The sequence below is a fragment of the Harpia harpyja genome, chromosome 11 (assembly GCF_026419915.1).
Source record: "Harpia harpyja isolate bHarHar1 chromosome 11, bHarHar1 primary haplotype, whole genome shotgun sequence".
NCBI lineage: Eukaryota > Metazoa > Chordata > Aves > Accipitriformes > Accipitridae > Harpia > Harpia harpyja.
This window is the reverse complement of record NC_068950.1, coordinates 2,409,289-2,432,941: the sequence shown is the minus strand read 5'-3', so window position 1 is coordinate 2,432,941 and position 23,653 is coordinate 2,409,289. Positions and strand designations below refer to the sequence as shown.

General features: G+C 44.4%; 1 protein-coding gene across 2 annotated transcripts in view; it reads left to right on the top strand.

The window, feature by feature from the left end:
* INSR (insulin receptor) overlaps positions 1–20,184 on the top strand; it is a 65,514-nt gene extending 45,330 nt beyond the window's left edge. For both annotated transcript variants that reach the window (XM_052802533.1, XM_052802532.1), the window contains 15 exons: positions 748–874; positions 1,520–1,770; positions 2,176–2,343; positions 3,057–3,258; positions 7,953–8,224; positions 8,436–8,578; positions 9,252–9,411; positions 9,734–9,833; positions 10,096–10,163; positions 10,378–10,607; positions 10,955–11,065; positions 11,144–11,303; positions 12,132–12,261; positions 12,495–12,629; positions 14,304–20,184. In XM_052802533.1, the coding sequence (XP_052658493.1) occupies positions 748–874; positions 1,520–1,770; positions 2,176–2,343; positions 3,057–3,258; positions 7,953–8,224; positions 8,436–8,578; positions 9,252–9,411; positions 9,734–9,833; positions 10,096–10,163; positions 10,378–10,607; positions 10,955–11,065; positions 11,144–11,303; positions 12,132–12,261; positions 12,495–12,629; positions 14,304–14,658 (2,612 nt within the window). In that variant the 3' untranslated portion in view covers positions 14,659–20,184. The remainder of the gene's footprint in view (positions 1–747; positions 875–1,519; positions 1,771–2,175; positions 2,344–3,056; positions 3,259–7,952; positions 8,225–8,435; positions 8,579–9,251; positions 9,412–9,733; positions 9,834–10,095; positions 10,164–10,377; positions 10,608–10,954; positions 11,066–11,143; positions 11,304–12,131; positions 12,262–12,494; positions 12,630–14,303) is intronic.
* The last annotated feature ends 3,469 nt before the right edge of the window (positions 20,185–23,653 follow it).

Below are 23,653 nucleotides of genomic sequence, written 5' to 3'. Positions count from 1 at the left end.
CTCTGTGCCACCCCCCCACCTCAAACCACAGGTTGCCAGTGTGTTTGGCTTTTTGTTTGTTTTTACATTTCAAGTCTAGTTTTCACATTGGCAGCATCCTGTTTACCAAAAAAAAAAAAAAAAAAAAGCCCTTGTTTGTTCTGGATGTGATGCCAGTGAAATGAATGTTCTTCCTCTCTTGTGCAGCTACTGCAGGAATGGCAAATCCAATCAGAGCAACACAGTTTGTCCTTCTTGGGCTGCTTGGACATACCATATCATAATGTGTCCCTTGAGCCTCAGAACTCCACCCTCTTGCAACTGTTTGTTGTCTTTCCCTCCTGTTTGCAAAGGGACCATGCTACTTCGGGGCAAGGCTGGGAATTCACATGCTTAGTTTTTGTAGCCTCTATCTTCTATGCAAACCATATATTACTGGGTTCAGCTGTGTAGATCATCACGAGTTTCAAAATATGTTGCCTTTAGATTTCCCACTTATTAGAATTTAGTTCAACTCTACTACTGGGTCATTTTCATAAAATCATAGAAAAATTTAAGCTGGCAGGAACCTTAGGAGGTCATCTATTCCAACCCTTGGCTTAAGGCAGGAATAGCATCAAAGTAAGATAAGTTTTTAATGAACAGCTCTTCTCAATGCCAACATTCTTATATTTATCTGTGGAGAAGATAAGCTTCTAAAATAATTAGAAATAGAAACCTTTATTTTTTAGCATTCACAAAATTATTGTCACTTCTCTTTTGTAACAGGTGAAAATGAATTGCTGAAATTTTCTTCCATTAGAACTTCTCATGACAAGATCCTCTTGAAGTGGGAGCCATACTGGCCTCCTGATTTCCGTGATCTCCTGGGATTTATGCTTTTTTACAAAGAAGCGTAAGTGATCCGCTGTTAGGTTACAAAATAATAGCTATGCTGGGCTTCCATAAATGGCAGTTGGCATTGAAGAGTAGATATTAAACCTGCTGTGGGCATAGCTATTTAATCTCTGTAATTGTCTGGCTCCTACACTTAAGTTTCTGATGTTACCCTTATATAAAAGTGTTCATTAAGATCCCTGACTTACTGAGTTGTGTACAGTCAAAATTCCTCATTTAAGAACAATCCAAACATTACTTGTTCCAACTATTCTGGATATACATACTCTTAACCATGGAGTTTATCAGCTCCCCACTATCTCCATGGGATGTTGAGGTTTCTCTTCCCTTTGAGGTAGGAAACATTCTTACAGAATCAAGGTTACCAAGCTGATTTTCATAAAGCTGAAAATAATTAGCCTGGATTTAGTTGTTGCGATCATCTGTGGAACACTACCTGATCTGTGATGCTGTTAGGAGACTGGGTTGCAAAGCTCCCTATGCTTCATTTTCAGAACACATACAATGAGATAGTTATACTTTCTCCAAATGGTAAAGGATTATAACTTTCAGTGATGTCTTTAGAAATGTTGTTTTTAAAAGCTTAAATTAGGATTCTGTTAATTTGAGGCTTTTCGTTTTGGGTTTTTTTTTTTTTCTGAAGTCCATACCAAAACGTGACAGAGTTTGATGGCCAAGACGCTTGTGGGTCAAATAGCTGGACAGTTGTGGATGTTGACCCACCCCCACGGTCAAATGAGCCCAAAGCCCAGGCCCAGCCAGGTTGGCTTCTGAGGGGCTTGAAGCCATGGACACAGTATGCTGTATTTGTTAAAACTCTGGTCACCTTCTCAGATGAACGAAGAACATATGGTGCAAAGAGTGAAATCATCTATGTCCAGACCAACGCTACTGGTCAGTATCATTAAATTAATGTTGCCTTGCAAGTGAAAAGAAAATAGAGCTAAATAGTCTTTTGCCTGGTAGTCATGATAGTCCCATATCTATGAAACTTTCCACTGCCATTGCTGCTCTCCTTTGGTAGGAAGGTATTCCTAAACAAATGGGAGGGCGTATGCTTCCCTGCATGGGGAGATGGTGCAAACGTGCTCTTCTTCCTTCAGGCTCGTGTGGCCACGTGTAAGAGCTTGCGTGCACGCTGATGTATCCTGCTGCAGGATTGTTGGGTGTCAGTCGACCTACTATGGAGAGCGCTCTTTATTCCCATGGAAATGGAAAGTCGCCTGTGTTTGTCCTTTGTTCTGTCAAGCTCTTGCAGAGCAGTGGAAGTGACCTCTGTCTCTTTTCCCACCCACGCAGTTCCGTCAGTCCCATTAGATCCGATATCTGTTTCCAACTCTTCATCCCAGATCATTCTGAAGTGGAAGCCACCCTCAGAGCCCAATGGAAACATCACGCACTACCTGGTGTTCTGGCAGCAGCAGGCAGAAGATAGTGAGCTTTATGAACTGGATTACTGCTTAAAAGGTCAGTGTGTGGTTCTCTCTCTCTGCCTTTCTTTAAAGCTTTCTCAGAATTGTCTGGAGATTTTTCACATGTTTTGGAGGTGCTCTGGATGCCTGATTTTGCTGTTTTCAAGGCTGTTGTTCAAGAAACAGGCCGAGATGCGGCTGTGGTCTCCCACTGTTCCGTTACATTATACATTAGGTGCTATTGCCAAGTTAGATGCAAAAGCTCTCCAAAAACATTTTTTTACAAAGTAATCAGATACTTTTTCCTTTGGGGATCTCCCTTCTGCACTTGTTCCTTTTAAACTGAGTAATAAGTTTAATAACAGCTGTGGAGATAGTGAGAGAAAAAATTTCAGTGCTTCTGGAGATCAGTGGCCAAGGTAATTTCTGAAGGCATCCTGTGCCTGTTTTGGAATTCTTTCAGAACACAGAGTTTCACTTGAGGACTCCCAGAATCTCACCTGCTGCCCTGTGTTACCTAAACTGAGATGAACTGGGGTAGAACTCTGTTTGACTACAGCAGCATCTGAGCTCCATTTCAAAAATAGCCCAGTTTTGAATCAAAGGCCTGTCATAAAAGAGGGAAAGGTGCTCAGGCCTGGATATGAAAGCTCAGGATGCCCGAATGTGCTATAAATCTTGTGTACAGTAGTTTTGGGTCTTTGTAGGATCAAACATCTGCTGCTGCCACGTCAAGCATAAGTCATACTAAAATTGTTTTTTCCATAGGATTAAAACTGCCCTCAAGGACATGGTCTCCTCCTTTTGAATCTGAAGACCCTCAGAAGTATAATCAAAGTGAAAATGAGGATGTCAGTGGAGAATGTTGTTCCTGTCCTAAAACAGACTCTCAAATACAAAAGGAGCTGGAAGAGTCTGCTTTCCGCAAGACGTTTGAGAACTATCTTCACAATGAGGTCTTTGTCCCCAGGTACAAATATCAAACAAGATTGCCCAGTTGGTCAGGGGTAGGGAAATGTAGCTGATAATCAAACAAAAATATTGGGCTGGACGTGGCCATATTGCCAGTCTCTCTGGGCTTCCATGAGACTGTCTAGTCCAGCTGAATATGTGTGTCAGAGACTGGTGAGAGCTGAGCAGCTACAACTGATGTTATTACAGATTTGGGAGATCCTGCTCTTATTTCCTGTCTCTGAATTCTCCTCGGCTTGAGAATGAAGTGAGAATCCTTAACAAATAGCTAAATGCCTGCAGCTCATTTAAACTTGTATGATGCCAAAAATAGCTTTTTTTTTTTCTGTCCTCAAATTTTGTGGTCTAGCTTTTTCATCCAGTTGAAAAGAAAGGAAAAGAAAAAGGGAAGTTTACCATGCCACAGCCTTGTCCTTTAGCGCGGTATTTGCGGTCTTCCTTGCACTTAGTCTGGGAAATACCTCCAATACCATGAGGAATGCAACTGCTGTGGGTGGTGAATGTCCTGTTTTGAATGGCACACACAGTGTCACGTTAAGTGGTGTTGAATGTCTTCACACTTCATATGCAACTTACAGAGGAAGCACTGGGAATCAGGTTAGAGTCTGTAATGATTTACCCTCTTCACTGTCATGCATTTTGTGCTCTAAATTTATTCTCTGCTTACTGCCCTTAGCTAATAAATGTTTATTTGCAGCTGCTTGACAAAAGCTCTGTCACTGCACTGAACATTTTTATTATTGAGTGCATTAGTAGACAGTGTCTCTTCTCTGCGAGCCTGGTTTGATGCCTGCAGTTGTCACCTGGAAGCTTGTGCAGAGTCACTCCTTTTGCTGTTTCTTTGCTGTTTCTTCTGCTGATCAGAAGGGAAAGTTTCAACACACAAAATGATGCCAGGACACAACATATTCAAAAGCAGAGGAGAACCCAGCCATGTACAAAAGCCAAACTCCTCTTGATGTAGGCAGACAATTCTGACAATCTGATTTCTTTCTTTTTTTTTTTTTCTTTTTTTTTTCTTTTTTTCAATTTTGTTGTGCAGCCAGCCCAGGATGCTTCTCAGGCCAGTTTCTGGGGTATGTATTTTAGGAAGAAACCAATCACCAGGATGTGCCACCTTGTCAGCCTGCTAAGGAAGAAATCTCCAGTTCCCTAGGCTAACTGATCCTTTTAATACAAAGCCCCTTTTGCTGTTATAAGTCAGCAGGAAAGATACCTTCCTGCTGGCGTGCATCCTGCTTGTCTTCTGACAGGCTCCAGGCCATGACAATGTAAATTAGAATTAGTTTTCCTGTGAATACTGTGCCTATTGCCTGCTCATAGGGCAGCCTGTCTAGAGCCTGGCAAGTGAAGGTGAAGTGTGTTTTACTTCAGGTGCTTTTTATGTGACTCTCGATAGTTTATTGACCTCTCTTGAGGTACTGTGTGGACTTCCCTTGAGATAAGAAGCGTTCTGCCAGTCACGGGGAGGAATCTCACAGATGAGGCCAGCAGGGAATATGAAGTGGCACAGGTGCAGAAGACAGAGCAGTTGAGTTAGTCCCCCAATGTCTTGTCGTCTTGTCTTCCATGTGCCATTTTTTTTCCTCCTGTCCTGTTCCCAGCTATCTGATCCCTGTGCAGTATCCAGTCCGTACGAGGCTCTGCCGTGGATCTGCCATGCTCTGCCTTAGTCCAGGTCTGATCTCACCTGACTTGCTCAGAACCCCTCTGGAAATCACAGCAGCTGTTCCTTCCCCATGTGCACGGTTGATTGGATACTCTAGGAGATACTATCACAAGTCTTGTGGATTAATTTGGTCTGGCACTGGCAAGGCAAATGAAGTTTTTAAATGCTTCTTGCCACACCCACCTTCCCAGTCAGAGCTAGTGGGTATCTTTACACCACGTGCTTTGTAACCTCCCTTTGTAGCTGAACAAAGTGGCCATCAGAAGCTGATGCTTTGTTTCTTCTTTCCTGTGTTATATGCTCTTATATTGGAACGAGTTTTGCACAGATTGGAGCAAATAGGTGATTGCACGCTGGAACAGGTTGCCCAGGGAGGTTGTGGAGTCTCCATCCTTGGAGATATTCAAAACCTGACCAGACATGGTCCTGAGCAACCTGCTCTAGCTGCCCCTGCTTTGAGCAGGGGCGTTGCATCAGACAATCTCCAGAGGTGCCTTCCAGCCTCAAGCACTCCGTGATTCTGTGGAAAGATTTCAAAAGCAATAAAAGTCCTGAGAGGCAGAGGGAAACTAAATGGCTGCTATTCAAGATGTAATTTCATGTATGCTCTCCACCATCACTACTATAGAAGCAGCAGTCTCACTCTTCTCTCTGTCTCTGTCCTCTCTCTCTCACACACACACTTGTGCCATTACAAATATTAGTGGGTTACAGAGTGAACAAGGTCTGGGAAATGGCTCATATTAAAAATAACTTTTTTTTCCTGAGTTTCCCAGTTCAATCCCATTAATTGTGCAGACAAATATATAAATGCTTTTGCCAGCACAAGGGGGAAGACAGACCAGCTGTTCTGGGCTAGTTTCAGGTGCATGGAAAAACTTGGTTTAAGCTAGCTAAAGCATTTTTAAAATCCCCCAGCACAGGCCATATTGCATGTGATGAGCTGTCACTTCCATCCTTCTGTGAACCTCACGCGCGCTGATCGCCTTTCACAGTAGGAGGAGAAAGAACCTGAATCTGAGTATTTCACAGGGAAAGTCATTGGAGCTACTGCAATGGCCATAATGAAAATTGCACTGGAACAACTATGGGAAGACATCAGATGTTTGAAAATACAGAGAATTTGGCGAGAAAATTGCTGCAAATCCAAGATAATAAATATTGGAAGATTGGGGTTTACAGCCTCAAAAGTTTTTCTTGCTTTCTGTTACTTGAGAAGGGAGAAGTTGTTCTTGCGTTTTACTCTGTGTTGCATCAGTGGTCAAATTACTGTTTTACTTGTGAAAAACAAAATCCTCTCAAACAGGAGGAACAGCTGAATCCACGCTTTGTAAACAGTGGTGTGTAGCTTTGCTTTTAAGTCCAAACAAAGTTCTGGTTGACCATAAAGAATCCTTCCAAAGGAGGGAGGTGGCATGACCCAGACCTGGGTCTCTGAACTCTGCCCCATTGTTAGGGGACACTGTTCAGAACAATGCATAAGCTGAGATAACAGCAGCTCCAAAATGAGTTAATTAGTAATTAGGGAAAGAGAAAACTAAAAACTGGAATGTGCTCTACTGAACCTGCCGTTTGGCATCCCGTTTTTTCTATCAGGTGGATGAATATGCTTACGTTGTTGGGTACAACCCGATGTTTAGTTTGAGGAAGTCTTAAAATCTGCTTTCCAGCTGGTTGCATTTGCCATTGGAGGAGAAATAACACTAGGGACTGGAGCTGGGGGTTGCAGCCAAAGACCTGATCTACGCAATCCCCTGTTGTAGTCGTTGGCCAATCATTTGCCTGGTAGTCAGAGGGTGGCAGTGGAAAGTTCAGTTCAGCAGCAAAGATTTGCTTCAACAGCTTGTTACATTTTTAGAGACTGGAGATGCCTCAAGTGTGGGTTCAGTTCAGGTCACTCTTTGTACCCTTTAATAGCTGCACACACATGCACACACAAAAAAAGATCATCATCCCCTTAAAATACATGGTCCGATTTTCAAATCGCATTAATTCCTTTTGTGTAACTAAATACCATTACTGATTCACCATGCTGGGTAGTTCCCAACCTGGAATTCCTCGTGGCAAATGTGTGGCAGGACGTAAAGTGTTAGAACAAGGAGTTTTGTTTTGGTACATGTTCCTTTTTATTTCCAAGAAAATGAAATTTGTGAATTGTTCTTAATTCTGTTGAATTTATTCTGTTTATTTACTGACAAAATCTGACATTAAAGTTGGCTAGTAGCACTCGCTTGCAAACAGGGGAGCTGACAGGATCACACTGCCGGTTCTGTTTTTACAACTGCAAAAAACTTGATTTTCAGACTGAAGTGCAATAATTTGAGTGGCAATATTTGGTTAACAAAACCACACGACTAATATGTAATTTGAATCTGAGTTTAAAATGCGTCTGTTAAAAAGAACATAATAGATTTGTTCTCTCAGGAAAAGGTTAAAATTATCTATCTATCTAGATTCAGCCTTAGGGTTCAGACTGGCAGATGTATTCCAATGAGCTGTGAAACTGGTCTAATGCTTTATAAATGCAAGTTTATGACACTTGGAACATGTGGCACATCTAAGGTCATCAGAGTTGGGGGCTGTGATATGACCTCATTTGCTCAAAGCTAGGATGTGTAGGAGGTGAACTCCACAGCATTGCAACACTGTACAAGGCATCTGTGAGGCAACCTAGTAAAGTTGTATTCAGCTGAGAGGATCTAGAACTTGAATTCTCAAGCAAATACTTTAGACGAGGATTCATTTATTTTTATTTTTTTTCTTTATATGAAGTTGTGCAGGGAGAGAGTCTCAGAGATAGGTAATTTTTAAAAGCTATATGCATTACAGGGGGTAAGACAGATTACTTGTTTAAAAAAAATAAAATCAAGAAGCCCTGAATTTCTTTGTTGCATTGCAAATTTGAGGCTTGAATTTGAGTTTTCAGTGGCACCCTGAGCTCTCCCATTTTAACTCTTCCTTTTCAGATGAATGTGTTTACACTGAATATAACAAATAACATTGTAACCTCTATTATTTAATAGACCATCAAGAAAACGAAGAGACCTTGGCTTTGCGGCAAATGCCACTGTGGTAATACCCACGATCTCATCCTCTCCAAACAATTCTGCAGCAGCACCCGAGAATGCAGAGGAACAGAAGCCTTTTGAAAAAGTTAAGTCTAAGGAGTCCTTGGTTATCTCAGGCCTGCGGCATTTTACCGGGTATCGCATTGAGCTCCACGCTTGTAACCATGATGCTCAGGAATCCCGATGCAGTGTTGCAGCTTACGTCAGTGCCAGGACCATGCCAGAAGGTAATTATCTTCCTGAGCTTTGCTTTGGGTTGATGACTGTTCTCAAAATGCTGCTTTTTCTATGGGAGCCAGCTGCAGTACCGATACATCGTGTAGGACTGGTGCTATCTTTATGTCCTGATAGGAAAGGATGATGGATGAAGTATTGGCAGTTTTGAATTTTGCCAAAGACATGAAATAAAACTATTATTAATCATGAACTTGGTTCTAGCTAAGGCTGATGACATCGTTGGTCCAGTTACCCATGAGCTGGTTGAAAAAAATACCGTGCATTTGAAGTGGCAAGAACCAAAGGAGCCAAATGGTCTTATTGTGCTGTATGAAGTGAATTATGGACGTCTTGGAGAGACAGAGGTGAGAATTTCTGCTTGTCCCTCAACACAGCACGTTTGGAGAAGTAGCTCTGCCTGGGAGTCGAGGGCTGTTTAGTCTTTAATAGTCCTCGTGCGTATGGTGTTCTGTCTGGTTTCCTTGTGCATGAACCAATGTGACACAAAACTTTACTAGCGAATTTGTATCCTCTGGAAGTCTGTCTGGGGTGCCATCGAGAAATATAAATCTGCCTCTATGGTGCCTAGATAAATAAGCTTATCTAATTTGCCAACTTTCTGCATGGAGGTTTTTTAGGAATTTTATTTCACAGAAGGACAGACACCATACATCTAAATTTAAGTTGCTTAGAGAAATTAAGAAAGTGTTGAGCAGCCAGAGAGCTTGTGGGCAGCCCTGCTGCCTGTGCAGAATGCCAGTACCGTGTGGGTAGGAGGGCTTGCCAGCCCAGGTCAGATTTCAGGGCTGAGGTCTAGTACAGCAAATGGCATACGCTCTCTGTAATCTGAACTACTAAACTGTAAAATGCAAATCCAGGACAAACCACTATATTGGAAAAGACCTGAGCGTGTGAAAGCCCTATTTGTGTACATTTGCCAGACAAGGAGGTGAGGTAGAAATCCTAGTATGCTGTTACAGAGCTCTGGGTTGTTGCAAAGGTAGCGTAACGCAGCCTTCCTCTTCCCTCCTCCCGCAGGAAGCGCACTACTGCGTTTCCCGTAAGCATTTTGCCAGCGAGCAGGGCTGTAAACTCCGTGGACTGCAGCCTGGAAACTACAGTGTCCGTATACGAGCTACATCACTGGCTGGAAATGGCTCATGGACAGAACCTACCTATTTTTATGTGGCTGATTATTGTGAGTTCATTTTATTTTCAACATTTAATTCCTGATGGAAACACAGGTTATTTTTGGAAGATGGGGGTTTAGCAAGCAGTGCGCAGAGGTCTGTAGAGGGTCATAAAATATTTACCAATACATCTACTTTCAAGAAACTGAAATTACTTAGAAATGTGTGGCTTTTCTTCATGAGTTCTCATTCTGACCAGCCCCACGTTCTGTATCTGAAATAGCCTCTAGTTTCATGTTTGTTCCAATTTATTCAAGGGGGAGATTTTATTGAGGAAAAGACTTGAATTTTGGACCTGTATAATACCTCCAACTTTCTCTTTCTCTTTAGTGAATGCTCAGCCTAATATTGCTGTTATAATTGTTCCGATTATTTTTGCCATAATAATTGCTGGAATTATTGGAGCTGCTTACGTGCTTGTGAAAAAGAGGTGAGTGCAATTCTATGTTGTTTTCACCAGGACAAGCAAAACTTATATCCAAAGGTTTTGTTTATTTGTTGGGAGCAAGTTTGTGTTTATTTTCTAATTTAGATAATGATTACAACATTAATTTAGTTTAGGAAATATTTTCTGCCTTTGGAAATTGGGGCAGTTTGTATTTGCTGCATGCTTTGGGAACTAATCAAACTGCCTTCAGTTCTGATGTGTCAAAGGCTGCAAATGTGATGAAGAATTTGTGTGTCTCTTCCAGACAAACCGAAGGACCAACTGGACCCCTCTATGCATCCTCTAACCCTGAATATCTCAGCGCCAGTGATGGTGAGAACAATGAGGGCTTTCTTCAGTGACTTATTTCTTGTGTAGGCATTCAGACAGTGCAGCAGTAAGGGATTGGCATTGTCTTTCTGGAGTTTTAGTCTTTCTTTTAAATGTATACCCATAGTATCCTGTGGCAGTGGTATACAAGGCTGCTGCAGAAATGTATTTCAAAAGGTACTTGCTCAATTCAGAAATGTTTCCCTCTGCTCAACAGTCTATGTTCCCGACGAATGGGAGGTTCCACGAGACAAGATCACTCTCCTCCGAGAGCTGGGACAGGGCTCCTTCGGCATGGTGTACGAAGGAATCGCCAAGGACATAGTGAAGGGAGAGCCGGAGACTCGAGTGGCTGTGAAAACTGTTAACGAATCAGCCAGCCTTCGTGAGCGCATCGAGTTCTTAAATGAAGCTTCTGTGATGAAAGGATTCAGCTGCCATCATGTGGTAGGCATCACTGGGTGCCTCGGATGATTAGCAAGTCCCATCGTATAACTAACAGTTCTTTAGCGCTTTCAAAGCTTAACGTTCAGCTTACAAAAGCAGCCCATCTGCAGAGGCAGTTGATCGAAAAGAGCTGGGATCTTTCCATGTCACATTTCATAAAACGCATCTGCCTGCGTCGTTTCACTTTTGCTCTTTCAGAATTTCTCAGCGTGACGAGGCTTTGTTGTGCTGTTCTGAGCTCTTTTTTGGGGGGGTGTTGGATTTGCTACAACCCCCTCTTTTCATAGCTGGGCTCTGCCCAGTGTGTTTGGACACAACCTTGAGGGAATTTCTCACTTATTTTCCAGGTTCGCCTCCTTGGGGTGGTCTCAAAAGGGCAACCTACTCTGGTGGTCATGGAGTTAATGGCACATGGAGATTTGAAAAGTTACCTTCGCTCTTTAAGACCTGATGCTGAGGTAAAGACAGGAGGGAGGGATTCTGTTGTGCGACAGAGTAACTTAATTTGGTTTTTAATACTTCTTTATTTATTGTAGAATAACCCTGGTCGTCCGCCACCAACACTGAGAGAAATGATCCAGATGGCTGCAGAGATTGCTGATGGCATGGCCTATCTGAATGCTAAAAAATTTGTTCACAGAGATCTTGCGGCTCGTAACTGTATGGTTGCAGAAGACTTCACCGTAAAAATCGGAGGTATGTCATGTTTGATCAGAAGATAATTCTGAGGGTCGTATTTGTTGTAAAGGCAAATACAGGAAGCCCAAGATCAATGTGGCAAACACAGGTGATTTTCACTGGCTACCTTTGGAAAAGCGGCAAACTTTCCTCTTTTTCTTCCCTGTGAAAGAATTTTATGGACTTTAGTAAGAAATAATCTCCTTTAGAGCCAGAGCAGCTTTTCTCACCTTCTCTATTCTCAAACCTCTATCCAAAAAGTTTATTGCCTTTCCAGCCCAAGATGCCTAGGGTTATCTCGCTGTTCTTTGCTTTCATGAGAATTATGACAAAGAAGGTGTTTGGTACAACAAACCAAGTGTTGATAGTCCTATCATTAGGTCAGGTGCCTTTTAAAAGTCATTTATCTTCCACAAGAACCAGTTCTTAACCCAAACCTTTTTAGAAATAATTAAATAGAACATTTAAAAATAAACCAAAACCCCACAGTGTGGTGGTTTTTCAGACCTCTTTGGACTTAAAGCCAAGGCAGTGGGATTTCAGGGCAAAGAGACCTCTGTTTTACTTAAAGAGGGTGAATAAAAATAACGTTGAGAATAGAAGCTGTCACTAAAAATTTTAACTCTGGAGTCTCTACCACAGCTCTGCAGAAAAAATGCAGGGAAAAGGAAATGTTTTGAATGTTAATCATAAGGTGACAAATGACTGCAAGTTGGGCCATAGGAGGCTTACTGGGTGTATGAAAATAGCCTGGCTTCAAAGGAAGGAACATTCATCTGGAGATGTTGCACAGTAAAAGTAGCATGGAAGGAGAAACACTTAACACATCCCAATTGCTTTTCTCAGACTTTGGCATGACCAGAGATATCTATGAGACGGATTATTATCGTAAAGGAGGCAAAGGACTGCTGCCTGTGCGGTGGATGGCACCCGAATCATTAAAGGATGGTGTTTTCACTGCTTATTCTGATGTGTGGTAAGTTGTACTCTGCAATCCCAGATTCCAGCTCAAGAGCTCACTGTTTTAACACACGTAGTTTAAATTGTGAGTTGCTGACTTCTTCAGAGTACAGACAAAACAAAAACATTGTTTTGAAACCCTTTTCTTAAAAATATAGTCGTGTTCTTTTAAAGTATGTGTTCTCCAAAATAAGACTGTCACTTGTAGATCTCCAGAATGTTTTATCCTCACCATTCTCTCTTTCTTAGGTCATTTGGTGTTGTCCTTTGGGAAATAAGCAGTTTAGCAGAGCAGCCGTACCAGGGACTCTCCAACGAACAGGTGCTAAAGTTTGTAATGGATGGAGGATACCTGGATCAGCCGGACAACTGCCCGGAGAGGCTGTAAGTAGTAAAGCAGGGGACAATCGACCAAGCTGCACTCTGCAACTAAAGTGTGGCCAACAAAGGTGGCCCCACATGTGGCACCTCTTGACCCCTTATCTGTTGGGGAGGAGCAAAACAGACTTCAGTGAGCCACCTCTCAGAAATTCAGCTGATGCATCATCCTTAGTGATCCAGGAATTAAAGCTAGAGCCCTGAGCCAGCCTATTTCACTAGAAGGGAAGCTAAACCAGCCTGGACCTTACATTGTGAGTACAGACTCAAGAGAAGGAAGGACAAAACACAGGAAAAGCTTAGAATACAAATAAGCGCTGTATCAATGGGCCCAAACAAAATGCTTTTCCTCCACTACAAACTAGTAGATGGCTGTTGGCTTATGTCACGTGGCAAAGCCTGGCCACCGTCTGCATCCACGTGGCTACAGAGGCTGGAGAGCAGCTTGTTAATCCCAGGTCTGCTGAGGTTTTCTGTAATTCATCTCTCTATACTGTGTAGTCTTGAGAGTTACAGCAACTTTTTACCACTGATTTTCAAAAATCCAATTTACGGCTAATTAGGAGGGAGAGGCAGCAGAACGCTGTGCTGAGCCAAGAGCTGTTTATCATGTCGGAGGTCTTTTCATTTCTGTTGCAGACTCATTGCCCCACTTAAAGTACAAGGCTAGGCTGCCTGCAACGTTAGGGAGAAAAGAGGGCACTGCGTGAAGACAGCGAAAAACACCTCGCAGAGATTACAAACTGAAGGCAGACATTCTCCTGCGCCGGGGTTAAGGGTTATTCTCTGCAGCTGCTCGTGACGTTTGCTGTCTGGAGGTTACTGCTTCCCCAGGTCTGCCAGCACGGCTGCATACCCAGATGCTCCCTAAGCTGCTTCTCTCAGAGTAATTAAAAAAATCCCGTAATTAAGTTTTTAACGTGAGCTAGGGCATTTTCATGGGTGTAAGGAGCCCCTGCTGAAGCAGCGTGCAGCAGTGAGGAGGATGAGTCCTGGCTAGAAAAGGGAACGCAGATGGTAACTCGCCAATTCTGGTAACCTCTTAACCCAGCCCACTTCTGGCCAAAACAGCACTTCCAGAGTCAAAAAATAAACATGCTTTGTGAGTATCCTTATGAAAAAAGCCTGCTGTCCTGGACATTTGTGTCTCATGGCCAGTTACAAACTCCAGTTTGAAACTTTATTTGTACTTTTAAGTTCTTTCTCCATGGTGTCTGATAACATATGACCTCTTGCCGCAGCCTTTCTTTTGGGTGGGATGTTTACAGGACCTCTGTCCTCTGCACAGTCTCCTATTTTCCTTGAAGTTTTAGGAGCTTTGTTATTTTTCAGGCTGAGCTGAAATTAAAATTGAGTGAATTAAAGAATTGTGACCTGGCTATAAGTGCGTGCGCGCGCGCATACACAGGGTATGTGAACCGCAGCCCTGTTTCCTTCGGAAGCTGAGTTAAGAACAATTGAAGGAATTGGAAGGAATTTTTGATCTAGACAGAAATAGAGAAAAAGGAGTGTCAGGATCTACAGGCAAATATGGAGACTGGAAAGAGAACAAACAACTCGGTTGGAGTGTCAGAGGAGTAGCGTGTGTGGTCTGACACAGATACCAGTCTTGGTCTGTGCCAGCCCTGCGTATGTGAAACTGTTTCTTCCTACCCCTGACTCTTGTTTGTCCTGATCTAGGCACAGCCTGATGCAGATGTGTTGGCAGTACAACCCTAAAATGCGCCCCACCTTCATCGAGATCATCGAGATGCTGAAGGAGGACTTGCACCCCAGCTTCCACGAGGTCTCGTTCTTCTACAGTGAGGAGAACAAACCTCTGGAAACAGAGGAGTATGAGATGGACTTTGAGAACATGGAGAGCATTCCCCTCGATCCCTCCTCGTACTCACAGAGGGACAAAGTCCTGGGACGGGACAATGGACCCTCTATGGCTCTCAAGGGGAACTATGAAGAGCACATACCTTACACTCACATGAACGGTGGCAAGAAAAACGGGCGGATTCTCTCCATGCCCAGGTCAAGTCCTTCCTAACGCTTCCTGTTTGGCCCAAGGGTTGTGTCTGCTTTTTTCCCCTCCACAAATCTCAGGACTGTTGTTATTGCTGCCACAGTGTATGACACACATCTACAAACTCTTCAGATTTGTAATCATCTTATGATTAATACTTTTTTTTTTTTTTTTTTTGCCAAGTTGACTGGTTGTCAGTGGACTTATCTGTGAACATAAATGGAAGAGGTTTCCATGGCTGCTGTCCCTTCTGTAACCATGGTTTCAAAACAGGAAGCAACCGTGTAAGTTAAACCGAAGGAGGAGCATCCACGTTTGCCAACAAAAGACGTGAAATTTGCTGGTATCTGAGCTACAGCGTTAACGGTGCGGAACAAAATTTCTGCAGGACAAAAGCATTTCCAGTAGAATTCCAGGCTTTCAGGCATACTCTTCACTAGAGCTGAAGGATTCAACACATCAGTTGGACGCGCCAGATCCTCAGATTGACCAATAGCTGCTGCTTTCATACTTTTTAAATGGGTTAAATCCCAGGGGTGCGTGCGTGTGTGCGTGTGTGCAGTATATATATGTGGGGTGTATATGTATAGCAAAATATACACTTCTTTTTTTTGTACATAAGTTTTGTATGTTCTCACAGAAGCTTTCCTCTTCTTGGAAGTGTGTACTTACCTTTTTTTCCCATTTCCTTGGAGTGACTGAATCCTAAACAGATTATTTTTATACTAAGGACTCTTGGGAGTAGGTTTTCTCTCATTAACAAATGAGGAAAATGTGCTGGGAGCCAAAGGAGCAGAAATCTGAGATTTGTGGGTACTTTCAAGACCAAACGAAGTAGGAGTCCCCTGACCTGAGACACGGAGTTTTCTGTCCTTACAGCATTGAGTATATATATTGTTTGTTGTAACATATTTAAAAATGTCTTTAGTTTAACTTTTAACTTCATATAAATTATTGACTGTTTATGATCCTTTTCGGGGAGGGGAGAATTTGGGGGATTGTTTGGTCTTAAAGTGGTCCAAAGATTTCAGAATGAACTAATTTTAGCCGATTACCCTTTTAGGAGCTGTGAAGCACATGTTAAGTTTATACTTGACAAGGCTTTATAATACAGTTTCATGATTTATACAATGCAGTCAGCTGGCTCCAGTCGAAGCCCTGAGATATAGTAGTTGGGACATCACTTGGTTCTTGGGGGCCGAAGGACACCCGAACATCCCGGTCCCAAGTCCTGCTACTCCTTCGCCCCCACGTCCCTTGCTTTGCCTTCTGTGCGCACTGTGCCGCGGAAGCAGCTGGCAAGAGAGGAGGAGCAAGAACTCGAACCGAAAAAAGAGACACTAAAGCCAATCTAAAGGGGGGAGAGCACAACGCTCTTCGCTCTGCACGTGAAGCAGAAGCTGAACGTGACTGTGGTTAGCTACCCGCCGCCTGTCTGCTGCTGCTCAGGTGTCTGGCCTCGTGCTGCCTGCAGGCCTTCCGTGTTTTCCCGAGATAATCCGCGCTGCGTCCTGCAGACTTCCCAGGACGCGTGCGTGCATTAGCCACTGCTTTCAGCTCTTCGGGATGTCAGCTTTTGTCTCCTGGACTGTGCTTTGTTTTGCTGCTGTTTGCGTAAAAGACAGAGCTGATTAGCATAAGATGTTAGAAAATAATTGTGAAACTAAACGTGTCTCGTAGTGATGAGGGAGCGTGCTGGCAGGGAGAAGTGCTAAAGCAAGAAATATAGATGAGCGATGTTGCAGCCCCTTGTCATACAGGAGGTGGCCTTAAAAGGGGAGAGAGATGCTCAGTCCTCCGCTTTTCCTCCTGGAGAAGTCCAGGAGCCGGTTTGTGCTCTCTACCAGGAGAAAACGACGTTCTCCTGACTCGGTTGGAGAGGGGACACCAAGCTGGTGCGTGGCTTTTTATTCCAGCCCGGGCGGTGCTGCTGCTTTCTCCCTGTAACCGAATGAAAGGAGCTGGAGTCAGTAGGGAAGCGCCTCTCCGAGCCCGCTCCCCTCAGCCACGCCGTAGCTAAACCGGTCGGTGCAACATCGGGGGAGGCCGACGGACTCTGCACCACCACGAGCTGTCGGGCCTTTGTGCTGGTTGAATCTGGTTGGTTCGGACAAAGGTGGAGGGTACAGGTGGCTTGCAAAGTTAGATGGAAGATATACAGTCCAGACATGGGTAAGAACCTTCGATTTCAAAAGGCCTCGTTTACATTTCTTCTGCTTTACAAAGTAGTAACTGTTTAGCAGCTCTATACTACACTGCAGGAAAGAAGACATATTCTCACACTTTTCTAAGGAAGAGAAGTTTTTCTTATTAGAATTTTTTTATTTATTTTAATATATAAAACACTGTAAAAAAAAAAAAAACAACAAACAATTTGTTTTCTTAAACACACAGAACATGTAAATTTGTATCCGTAAAATCTTGGCAGGTGGATGTGGTGGGATTATTTTTGTCCTGTTCTGGTGCAGTCTACCTCAGTGTTTCTTAAGGATACTTTTTAATATTACGCACCTCTAAACCTGTTTAAATATTCTGGTCTGGACCTATTGTGGATCAGGGAAAATCAATATCAGCTGATTCCAATACTAGGGACCATTCACTGAAGGGAATGGGTAGCAGAACGGCTTGTCACTGTTTATCACTAATCTGAGCAGTAGTGACCAAAGGAATCGATTTACAAATTTGGATCTGATATTCTGATATCATCCTCTTAGTTCTGTTGTGATTAAAAAAAAAAAAAAAGAAACAATAAAAGAGCCATTCAAATGTTTGGACTTTAGTGAACTAATGACCTAAAAGGAGTAGACTGCTTGCTCCTGGAGTAGTATTTGCCAGCGTGGAGCAGGGACTGTGACCAGCCCTCATTGTTGGAGTTGGATCGGGGTATCTTGGTCACTGCCCTTCTCACAACGCACAGGTAATCCGGAGTCCTGCCGGTAGGATGTGACCTCCTGAAATAAACCTTTCCCAGCATGTCCTTGTTTTGATAGCATTTTAAATTGCAGTGATCCTAACTGTGGGAATAGAAGATCTTTCTATCAACAACCATTGGAACCTTGTATTGGGTCTGGCTTTTAAATTTAGTTGATATTGGTTGGCCCTCTGAGTACACGTGACTTGCAACACTCAGTTCACTGAACAAGGGAATACGTGTTTTGCTTTGTGGACAGGCAGTCCATTCACATGGCTCATATTGTCATCTTCACTCTGCACCACACAGAGCAGTTGTTTATACCCAGTACTGTGTGTAAAGATTATTCCAGTCATCCTTTCTACATTGTGCCAAGGGTGAGGAAAGGCGTATTGTACTCGTGGTGAGGATATCATTTTTCCCCCTTTTTAAAAACAAAAAAATAACACTAGTGGTTGCCACTTGTGGCTGTTAAAGATTACATGCACTTGACTATAGAATTAGGAAGAAGAAATGAACATCACCTGTAAAGCCCAGCTCTCACTCCTGGAAAATCCTTTACTCTCAGCCCGCAGCTGACACTTTGGTCTCTATTGTTGAAAGATCCTCGCCCTGGGGATGCTGAAGTCCCTCACTTAGATCTCACGGATACCTGTTCGGAGACACTGGGGCTTGCGTACAAGTTGAGATCGCACGTGTTAAACGAAACCTTCTCTGCGCGGGGTGTTGCAAAGGACTCCTGCCCAGAAAGGCGTGCTGTGCAAGCAGGTGCCGTGCCTTCGTCAGGGGAGCTGCTGCTCTTCGCTCCGACAAGCTCCGTGTCGGGGTGAGAATACCTCAGCTGCAGCGGAAGCACGAGCACTCGCTGCTGCTGCTGAGGAGGAGGCAAGTGATAGCGCAGGAAAGCAGGTAGAATGGCTGGAGGAGGGCAGCCGTGACCAGCAGGTGGGAAGCTATTTCTTTCCTTGAGGTGGTATTTGTTGGAGGGTTGGCTCCTGCCCTTTGTGGGCAGAGAACTTCCCGCTCGCAGCCCAGGGCAGCAGGACAGACTCTTCAACCTGTTCAGGAGCAGCTGTAGCCTCCTGTGCGCGGTCTGGGGACAGGGAGGGTACCAGCAACCAGCCAGAACTTCGCTATCTCAAAAGCTGGTGAAGCAGGAGGTATAAGAAACAGCTTTCTGCGCTCTGCTGTGTTTTCACTGAGCAAATGTTTGAAGCGTGAGACTGGAGAGGTTTCTCAGAAGCGTTTGCACGTTAAATTCAATTGCCACTTCCTGAACGCCTCTTGCAAATCTGGTACTTCTCTTGCAGTACAGTGCAGCATCGCAAAGCTTGGCTGCTAGGTTAGAAACGTGTCTTTCTTGGCTGCTTGTAAATACTCTATTGTGTTGTAAAATAGAAGAGCTAATAACGTAAACTCTGTGCCAGCACTGGGTTGGGAAAGGTGATAGGAACTAGACCACGCTGCAAGGAGGATATTTTCTGTTGATCATAAAGCAGCTGTGTTGGTATGGAAGGAGGCTGCTTTTAGGTTGCTAAAGGGTACTCTTAATTTATGGGTAGCGTATCTCTTTCCTTCTAAATTTGTATTATAGTGATGGGACACTTTGCTTAATTTTAGTACGTTGCATATAATGTTGGTATCTCTTTGGAAAAATCTCAAAAGTCACTTATTGTGTTATTGACCTAACTATGATGAAGGCAACTAGAAGACAGGAGCAAGAAGGGTGCTGTGTCGGTTATTCTTGAGCCTCCATTTTAGGGGAGGGAGAGAGGCAATCGAGTTCCCTCTTGACATCGCTGCGATACGAAGACGGACCCTGAGGTACTCCGGTCCCTTCACTGCGAGCAGCGATTCCTGATACTGAGACTGGAACCTTGTTTTACAAGTCAGAAAGTAAAATATCTTTGTGCCATAAATACCTTACTCTCAAGGCTGTGCTAGGTGCTCCCGTGATCCATGTGAGATCGGTTCAGAGCCTGGAGTGAGCAAGAAACTGCAGATAAACCCTCCGATCCTCTCGCAGTGTCCCAGCCTCCCTCGAAGCTGCCCGCCGCCGTGGGGAGACGCGCAGGCACGGCCGCGGCAGGAACCCCTTCACCTCCGCCGAACAGCCGATGCCCCTCGTAGTTTCCTGTGCGCGTGGTCCAGGGAAAGGAGCTGTTGAATGGATTGGAATCAAGAAATGGTTACTTCAGAAATACATGAAATTCAAAATAAGATTAGTTTGGTATTTGTATGAACTTAATTGAATTTGGCCTTTTTATTACCTTCTGCTTGGCTCTGCGTTAACTCTGCTTGGATTCTGTATGTGAATGTTGGTGTAAGAGCATTAACATGTTCAACCTGTTCTGTTCTGGCTTGCCTTGTTACGAGCGTCACAAGAGTGAAGCCTATCATACAATTGACTTTTGGAGGAACCTGACTGTTCAAAAGCAATTCTAAAGCTACCGTTTTTAGCAAATCTGCTGTCATTAAATGTGTATTTCTTTTCAAAATGAAATTGCTTGTCCTTCTCGGAAGTAAGCACTTATTCTTGCAGTTTCAGCAAATTAACTGCAGCACAATGCAAGCTGTAAGGGGACAGGTAGAGAAATGACTTTTTAAATATTGTATAATAAAGTTGGTATTAACTCCTACAGTGGTGTTATTTTTTTGCCAACAGATTTGCAATCGGCAAGAAATTATGTTTCCAGTAGTCATATTTTGTTCCGAGTCCAGTGTTCCAACCAATGGTACTAAATAGTTTCTTTTTCTCAGTCCAGAAAAAGTCTCTGTGGGAGCAGGGTCCGGCCGGCCGGCTGGGAGGACCTGGGATAGTTCTGGCAGCTAAAGAGGAACCATCCGCGGAGTTTAAATGTGGGCAGAGACACGCTCGCTTAGCTGAGTCCCAGCCCCTCTTCAGTCCCAGCATCACCAGTAAAGCTTGAGCTCAGGACTGATTACCTAAGAGATTGGAGCTGGACTTGATACCTACCAAAGCGCTTCTGTTAATCCAGATTCTCCCAGCAGCATCCGGCAATGCTTCCGCCATCTTAGTTCCTGAATATTTCTCCCATAGCCGAGTCCCATGAAAACTGGCTGATGGAGAATTTTAGAAAAGCCACTTCTAAATCTGAAAAGAGAGAATGTTATTTAAAAAGGAAAAGCGTTTCCTTTTGCTTTAGTTTGGGGAATGGTTTTATTCTTTGAGTATCAACACTGGTTTGTGTTTGAGGACGTGCATGGATGGGGGTACTGGACATCGGCTTTATCAAACACAGCCAAAAAGCAAATGCTTTCTGCTTGCACTTAAAGAAACTAAAGGCAGTTTCAGTTATGTGTTAAGCAATGTTCTGTGAAGTCTTTTTTTTCTTTTTTTTTTCTGTTTAATCTTGCTGCTCCCACCTCTCTCTCTGCATATCTAAGGTTCCAGAATACAAAGAGTATTGCAGATACCTCTTGTTTGAAATAAAGGATCCAATGTGCCATGATTTTTTTTAAAAAAGGAAGAAAAACCTTGCCCCTTGATTTATTTTTTTTCAATGTTTTCTTATATGAGCCAAGCAGTAACATGTACAGAAAATACCTTTGAATATTAAGAAAAAAAAAATCTTGCTGTGTGTCAGAATATTGAACAATTAACTGTTTATATTAAAATTCTGAATAAATTATCCAAGAATAACTCTGTTCATTTTGTGTCTGCTGTCTGTGCAGCACTGAATGCTGCTTTACCACAGAGAAAGCACTAAATTCGTATCTTGGACTAAGCAATACTTTCAGTTGCAAAATGAATGGTGTTAAGAAAAAAAAACACCAATCTGCCAATTATAGGCTTGTGGTCTGAAGCCAGTTTAACTCCTCTGCCTGCTGGCTTGGGCGATCCGCGCTGGGCTGTGTCCTCACCGTGGGGTTCTTGGCAGCCTGATGCCATCGGGTAAACATTGGTAAAGGGATTCCTTCTGCCTGAAACAGCAAGAGCTGCTTCTCTGTAATGTAATTCTGTTATTTCCACATGCACGGACCCAGGCTTCCCTCCCTGTAGGCAATTTTTAAAAAAAATTAAAGTCTGAGGATCTGCTTCATCCCTGTCCTGCAGCTGAGCAGCTGTAACCAGGCTTGCACCGGGAACCGTCTCACCGTCTGCTCTGCAGCAGGCCACTCTGGAAGTGTAAAATCTTTCTAACTTAAATGCTTTGTTTCACCAGAGGCGAGATTTCGTTCCCGATCAGCTGCACCAACAAGGTGGGGGAACTGACCGTTGCTATTTTTCCTCTCACTGTATTTAGCCGCTCAGTTAAGGTATCCTGCTTTCCTTCCATTCAGCAAAATCAGTCAGCGTTGCGCTGTTCCTCGTAGCCTTGGGATTGCCACCGGCCATGTCTGCAGGAGCAGCCCCTTTCCCAGCCTTGTCGTGCACGGGAGCTGCTGCCAACGGAGGCTCCTCGCAGGGGCTGAAGGCCAGGCAGGATGGTGCAGCAATGCAGCTGGTGGAATTAACAGTTTTGGCTTAATATTTCCTTCTTCCCCATGGCTCTGGTGCAGCCACAGCACGATTTGCCCAGCTCGCCGGCTGACAGCCTGCGCTGTAGCCCTGGCTCTTCACACCTCCGTCCCGGCGATGGTCTTTCCCTGCCCGACCTGTACGTGGTACCGTGCGGTTCAGGGCTGTTCTTGGACCCAGATGGAGCTCTGCTCTCTGACCTGCCCCTCGGGAGGACCCAGGGACGTCGTTTGACACTCATACGACAAATTGCTATAAAAGCGAGCAGCGTGATTTTCTTTTTGCAAAAAGCGCTGCTTTTTCAGAGGGGTCGAGGTGAATCCTCGCTGCACTCCTCGCCCCTGGCCCTGCCAAATTCCAGTAACTGTTTCTTCAGCCACCTCAGCCCAGGGCTGGGAGGGAGATGGTGTTCCTGGCTGAACAGAAAGCATGCGGTGCTGATGCCACCTAGTGCCTCTGAACATGGGACTGGACAAGGCAAGTGGAGCTGGCCGTGCTCTGCCCGCTGCCCCAAGCCTGTTTTTGGGCACACCAAGGAGCTCAGCTGGACTTCAGCCCTTTTTTAAGCCCACCTGGAGTTCTCTTACGATGGGAGGGATGAGATACAAACTGGAATTTTAAGATGTTTTGGAGTTGCCTCTTCTGGCACATGCTTGCTCTCTGGGGATCCTAAAATGCAAAATTAAGCAAAGCCACAAAACTTGAACTTGCTGTCATGGGAGGTTTGCTGCCTGCTGGGCTCTCTGGGATGCTGTGGAGAGGCTGCTGAGGCTCGGTCAGCCCTCGTGCCATCATCCCTCATCGCTCTTCCAGGCTGCCTCTACAGCTTCGCTTCGGTAATCCCCAAACCATGTCAGGCACCAGGCAGGAGGAGAAGATCTCGCCCTCGTTCGAGCTGAGGACAACTCACCAGCCCGTCAGCTGGAGCAGCTGCCTGGTATTTAGGAGCAGCCCTGATCTCTGATACTAATCGAGCTCTCGTGGACTTCAGAGAAATTAAACCTTAATTCCTCTTTGCTCTTGTGGTTTCCTGGAGCACAGGGTAATTGCTATTCCAAGTGCTGCCAAAGCTGCGGTCTCTGAGTAATTGGAGTGTGAGTGGATCTTGTTCTGATTAGGGCTTGGCCAGGGTTTTCGTGTGCTCGGGGCAGAAGGATGAGGCGCGTGCGCTCATCAGCCCACGGGGCTTGTTGGGAAGGAGCGAATGGCTGTGCTGAAAAACCCGAACCCGGGCCGTGCCGGGGGCTCTGCCTGCCAGATCGCACACGGTGAGGGCTGGGCAGAGGGATCGCCCCGCTTGCTTTGGGAGCTGAAGTGCCTGTCTCTCACCTGCACAGGTGAATATGGCCAGCACAGGCATTTCTGTGCTCTGCTATTACTTCACCCCGTGTCAGACTGAGACCTGCTGGGCTTCAGCATCTCTGTTGCTGCCCAAAGTCAACCCACGACAGCGAAGACAAAGGACTCGATAACAGGAGCCCTGTGTGAGGCCTCGCTGCCCCTGGCAGGAGGCTAACGAGCAACGGTGCAACGAGCCCGTGGGCGCAGCCCGCGTGTACCAGGCTCTCATGGCACAAACCAAGCGGTTTTTCTCTGAACGGAACAGGAAGCAGTTTGCGGCAGTT